General features: G+C 44.3%; 1 protein-coding gene across 2 annotated transcripts; it reads right to left on the bottom strand.

Annotated features, from left to right (window-relative positions):
- Positions 1–2,625: 2,625 nt before the first annotated feature.
- Positions 2,626–6,096, bottom strand: zgc:153383 (uncharacterized protein LOC751751 homolog). 2 transcript variants are annotated; one of them, XM_041958965.1, is made up of 5 exons: positions 5,970–6,096; positions 5,464–5,676; positions 5,199–5,265; positions 3,979–4,076; positions 2,626–3,877 (listed from the first exon to the last, which is right to left on the bottom strand). In XM_041958965.1, exons 1-5 carry the CDS (start codon positions 6,036–6,038, stop codon positions 3,665–3,667), a joined length of 660 nt encoding a protein of 219 aa, XP_041814899.1. In that variant the 5' UTR covers positions 6,039–6,096; the 3' UTR covers positions 2,626–3,664. The 2 variants fall into 2 exon arrangements, with proteins under 2 accessions (XP_041814899.1, XP_041814900.1); XM_041958966.1 differs by having other exon boundaries at positions 5,470–5,676.
- Between the last annotated feature and the right edge of the window lie 228 nt (positions 6,097–6,324).

Here is a 6,324-nt window from a genome sequence, read left to right as displayed (position 1 = left end):
TCGTGTTGGATATTACTGGTAGCCTATGCATCGGCCACTGCCATTAACCGTAATGTGCTTCAGCTCTTTGCTTACGTTATATTTGCTTTTTTAAAGTTTTTTTTTGTATGTGAATGACATGTTTATGATACACACAAACAAGTGCTTGCCTCAAACTGCCCCTCAGGGGTTTTAAGAAGTCTCCAAGTATTCAACAAAAATCCCACGTGAGGCTTTAAGTATATACGTAATTGACTCAAAAGCACTATCAATAAATAACAAACATAAAAACAGCCAGGAGCTGTTTTTGAAAGATCCAACAAGTCTTTTTCAATCACAGTATGTTTGGCCTCGCCGTGAGGCTCACATCTTAACTGATTCTGAGAAGCTACTACCAAGAATATTCATCTGCGGTATCTCAGATTGGAAACATAATTATAAAATCTGCCCCGATCTTGCAGCTGTGAATTATGTATGCCGGCATGATGAATTATTGGCAGCGTTTCATGACCCTGTGCACTTAGATGTGCAGGCTGTCAGTGGGTGGTATTGTCTGTCAGCGTGGATGGTGTGTGAGGCTGCCTTGTGTGGCCCGGCTGTGGCGTGGATTGACTTCGCTGTGTGACTGTTAGAGATGAGCTGTCCCATCATGCCATCACCATAATGACGCGGTGCAGCATGTAAGCAGCCACCAAATGGAGCATCATCCGGCACGTGGCACTATTGTTTGTGTCTTCGCACAGTTCGAAAGATGCCGCATGTCCAAATATATCATTTCCAGACAGTGGAGGCTTTTGTAATCATGCTAAAAGGGGACACTTTGCATTTCTGTCAGGCTCTGAGGAATCACTGCCAAACATTTCCATCATAACTCAATTGGCCTGTCATTAACAGCAAAAATACTGACAAAATGCTTGATTTGGGGTTGTTTCAAGCACTTATTTGTTTTTTTGGAAATATCACCAAAATGAGTAAAACTGCTTTTGAGACCAGTGGAGTTTTTGTCTTGAAGAAAATGAGAAAACAGTGATTTTGGGACTTGACAGCAACCTGTCAAACTGTCAAAACCTGTCAAATTCTGTCAAAGTAATCAGGAACAGACACAAAACCCCAAAAATAAACAATAGTAACGCAAATATAGCTACATGTCATTTTAGACTTAAGTGAGAATAATCAACCTTCTCAAATCAAGTACACTTGCTGACTTATCCCAGAGCTCTCGACCACAGACTCCATCCACTGATGTGAGGTTTGGTTGAACATTTTGGAAAAAGCCAGCAGGTGTAACTTGAGTTAAGGTTATTTTTACGAACAATTTTGTCTTATATATAAGAAATACTTCAACATTTTTTGAAAAATCCTTATTTGCTTTCTTGCTGACAGTAAGATTAGAAGACTGGCTCCCTTTTAAGTCTTGTATAGTGTGTAGTTCACTATTTTTTGGAGCAGTAACTTCCTGGAGTCTATGCTGGTTGCCTAGTAACAGTTTCTATCTTTAAAAAAATGGCCTGCTAGCATGAGCTCCCCTTAAAAATGTCTTGTTTTTACAGTCAGGTTCATGTACTGTTCAAACAAGCAAGTGAATTAGTTTAGAGCTTTAGAGGTGATGATGAATTTTGTTACCTTTGGACAGAGCGAGTGTTTCCCTGTTTCCGTTTTTATGCTAAGCTAAGCTAAGCTAAGCTAAGCTAAGCTAAGATAGGCTAATCAGCTTCTGGCTTGCAGCTTCATACTGGCCACACTGATGTGAGGGTGGAATCAATCGTCATCTAACTCTCAGCAAGGAAGCAGTAAGCTTATTTCCACAAGAGTCAAACTCACATAATTTAAATCTGTCTGACATAAAAACCCTTTTCAAGTTTTTTATAGGATGATCGTCATCATGATCATTCTAGCGATCTGTTATTCTGTCCCCATTTAAACTTGTTTCTACAAGTCATATTGAAACAACTGTATATAGTTTCCATTTATTTTACGAAATTTCAATTATACACAAAAATAACTTGAGTAGATTTTTGCAGCGTACCAACCGCTTAAATGACCAATGTGATAACTGACATCACAATAAAAATGTAGGCTTCGTAGGGAGGCGTGTTACATCATTGCTGTAAGGAATGAAGTGCAGTAACTGTGGTTAATGATCGAGCCGATGTCTCAGTGATGCAAATGTGCATTCTGCTCTCAAACCTTCCAGCTTCTCCTCTGCATGCTGTGTATGTTCTCATTCATCAGTAAGGCATGTCTAACTGTCGTGTATGTCAATAGTGGTGAGGGTGCGACTGCGGTGGAGGTCGTTCTGGACCACAGAAACCCTCTCTGACCTGAGAATGGACACATTGTGCGGCGGGTGGACGAGGTCTCTGACCTCAGAGCAGTCTGCGTACAGTGCGACACAAGGCTCTTTGTTGCCGGTGACAAAGACAAACCCTCACATCACTCACACTGCAGCACCGTGAGTCTGTCAACGAGCAGAAAAAACAGCACGACTGCCAACATTGACTTAGGAAAACAAGAAAGATTTTCCATTTGGAGCTGTTCGACCTGTTCACGACTATTTTGAAATGTCAATGAAATTAGACAACAAGGCAGACCAGTCTAAAAGTCAGGCAATAAGTATGATTTTATTAACAGTTCATTACAGTGTTGCTAAACAATAGAAAAAAAGCTTAAATTAAGAGCTTCGTCAGTTCAGTAAAATAAATACATAAATATCAAAAATTGTACTAAAAACAGTTAAAAATGTAAGTTTGCAAGTCTTTACAGAGACGTAGTGTAAAAATGCTCCCTGCCATTATCAAAGGCATACACGCCACATCTACTACGCTTAAGTCCATAGTAGATAAGGCAGATAATCAGAGCAACATAGAACACCTCAACCCGTTTTCATGGTTTTTTCACAAAATGCCAGTCTAATGGGTCACAGATGACTTGATAACCAAGGCTTAAACTGCTCAGTGCTTCCACGCAGACAATGAGTGCAGTGCCAGCTTAATAAGCATTAATACAAAAACTCAGAGCGCAAATAAACAGGTGGGGGGAGTGTGAAAATGGCCAACTCTTTGGTGCAGCCAGGTGTACCGAGAAAGCACCAGTTCGAGCAGATCTGGACGAAACAGCTGCTGTGCATGCGTCAGATTCAAACGCCATGTTACATCTTCAAACTCTTTAAATCGCTTTTCAAACACGTGCTTCGTCCAGATCTGCCACTGACTTGGCTGTGTTGGTGATTTAGGCACAGTGTCCGGTCCGTCAGAGGCACAGGGGAGCAACATTTAACCTTCGCTCCACAGCAAACGTTCAAATTCGGGGGCTGCTGCAGCAACTGACGATAGCTGCTGCATAATGTAATGCTAGTGAGCTAACAATGTCAACTAAACCATGCATTAGAGGATAAATTGGCAGTTTCTGGCTCATGTTGTGTGTTTTCATAATACATCACATCCAAACATGCTGCTCCATTATCCAGCAGTTACCTTGTCAGTTGCGACACAGTTGTAAAGAGACACTTAGTAGTCAGAGGAGTCGTTGCACCACCGCCGTCCTTGCCAAACAACCACAATACAGCAGCACTGCCCATCAAAGCTGTGTCGTACACAAACCAAACGGTACTCGGTGAAACAAGACAGTGTTCCTTCTCTAACGAACATACAGACATCGAAGCACAAACGTCCATTTCTACGGATGGTTAGGTTGCCGTGACGATCGCAGGGACTACGATGGTGCTCGGAGGTGCCTGATTTTCGTTCTCGACCTGATAGGTCGCGTCGGGGTGAGCGGCGGCCACCTCCGGCTGGCCCGTCATGGCGATCGCTTCGTCTTCATCTTCCCGAGACTGTAGCTGCTCGAAGGATCGCTCCGCTTCTTCCGACAGCCGGGTTTCCTCTTTCTCTTCCTCCCTCTGACACGCAGACACCACAAAGGATTACATCAGCCGGCATGCCGAAAAAACAAAATGACAACAACGCGCTTTCAAAACTGCAGTACCTCGGCGCAACATACCTCTTTCTTCATCCTGTAGTATTCGTCAATTGCGTACTGATATTTGGCTGATGTTATCCCAAAGAGGGAGGCCATCCTCTCCCCAAGGTAGTCACAGGCTGGAAAAGAAAAAACAGCAACTCAAGCTGCAGATTACAAAATATAATATCCTCTACTGATGATGCAGCCCCCTGTTTGGACTGATCACTGACGACAAGTCCACGTTCCATTATGAGTTAAGCAATATTTCACATTAGAATAAAAACAAAGTACCGCCTAATCTTTTTAAAGACATTATATATCCTTGTTCCAATCCTCTGCTAACCTCACAAACGTCTGGGTTTAATGTCAGCACTATCAATTATTCAGATCTCATCTAAATTTAGAGAGAGTTTTCCAAAATATAGACGGGTCTACAGCATCAGGAGCATAATGAATAATTTAACAACACTGATGAAAAAATATGTCAAGTGACAATTTCTAAATGAATCTCAGTTTTGGCATTGATTTTAACCTAAGTAGGGACCTGTGCCACAAAGCAAGTTCAACGTAGCCCGCCTTTTTGTCAGCTACTGGCTTCCCCGAGCCTCACGGTGCTGATCCTGGATAACCTGTGTCATGGCTCAGTGAAGAACAAGTCAAGCCAATGCAGCATCCTCAGGACCATGAGCTGAGTGCTTCATGTGAAACTGTTTGATGTAGTTTGTGGTCCAGCAGAGTTTGATATGCAGCACGCTGATCTATCAGCAAACTGAGGACATTTTTGAGCACGGCCATGCTGGTCGGATAATCATGACGCTCTGGGAGGCAGAGTGTGGAAGTACTTTGGGTTCTACACAGTAAAATTCCCAGCAAAGATAAAGTCGTTCGCCAACTTTGTACAGAGCTGCTGCGTTTCTCTACAACCGACTGTCTTAGCATCGTATTCAATCACCATTCATCAGACTGTTGGTGTGTTAAACTACAAGCTCTCTGCTTGTTAGACGGCCTGTTGTAAAACCCGTGTGGACACAAACAGCAGCTGTGTAAGAAATGTTTGATATAATAATCATGGCAGGCACAATGAATCTACTGCCACTAAAAGCTGAAGACTGACTGATGGGTGGATGTCACGACACGTCAGAGGATTTTAATATGAGAATAAACAGAAATGTATGTTTTGTGTTTCTTTGTACGGCATGCGCTGTTAAATAAGGGGGACGTGATCTAAAAGGGTTTAATCTCGCCTTTAATGGACAAACCTGAGATGGTGGATGTGGCAGCTCTCCACATGTGAAACCAGAAGAACGGACCCCAGGTCAGCTTGGACTGCAACACACAAACGTACAGCCAGGAGGCCATGTTCAGACTAGAAAAGGAGATCATGTACGCTTCCTGTTGTTCACTATTTCAATAATTTACAGAAAACACAAATTCCTTTTTCCTCCATCACCCCCCCCCCCCCCCCCCCCCCCCCATCTGGCTCCTTGTACCCCCGTGCGGACGAATTCCCCATCCCTTCCTCACCCTCACCGCATCGACCGGGGAGGCCAGCAGGTCTTTCCTCTCCGCCTCCCTGTCCTCCCCCTCCTCTTCGTCGGTGCTGTACTCCTCCATGGTCTCCCCGCTGGAGAAGTGGATGATCCTGCGGGGCGCCTTCTCCCTCTGCTGCTCCCCCCTCTTGTCCAGCTCCCCCAGCTCCACGCTCTCAAAGTCTTTGCCCGGGTTAGTGCTCTGGGTCTGGGGGGACATCACAAGCACACATGAACACAGTGTGTGTTATTGTGGGGGCTATTTAACAAGGGGGGCGGTTAGTCAGTGCAGCCTGAATGTGGGATAAAAATATCTCTATTTTCTGATGTGGTTCTAGTCGTGAAACCACCACATAATAATCAGGAGCAGCCACACCGACATGACACAGCTGACAAATGGCAACAAGCTGCAGGCGGTGGGCGACACCATTCGCCTCATTCAGTAAACAAAACGCCAACGACAAAATGTGGCGATAACAGAGGAGGAAGCGGTTTACCGACCTGCTCCACGTCCATGGTCTGTCCTATCGACACGTTAACGTTCGTGAGGTACAGCGATATATCGGCCATTGTCGCCGTCTTCTTTGTATCTCTGGATGATGCTGCGCCCACCTCCACGGCTGTCCTCCGCGCGGCCGGACCCGGAAGTGCCGTACGTCCTCAGCGTGCGTAACGTCCATGGAGATTCCTCCATCAGCGCGCAGAGGGACTGAAGCTGCACTTGAACGTAATAAATACTCCTTGCGTTTTATTTTAATCCTCAGGCTGTTATTTTAACGAGTGCATTTCACATACTTAAAACTGTTTTTCATTCTAGTGTCTCCCAGTTTTGATACTAGCTTAATGTTGCAGGCTA

This window comes from Chelmon rostratus, chromosome 18, assembly GCF_017976325.1.
Source record: "Chelmon rostratus isolate fCheRos1 chromosome 18, fCheRos1.pri, whole genome shotgun sequence".
In the NCBI taxonomy this organism is placed as follows: Eukaryota; Metazoa; Chordata; class Actinopteri; order Chaetodontiformes; family Chaetodontidae; genus Chelmon; species Chelmon rostratus.
Note: the sequence above shows the minus strand (reverse complement) of the source record. Positions and strands in the feature narration are given on the sequence as shown.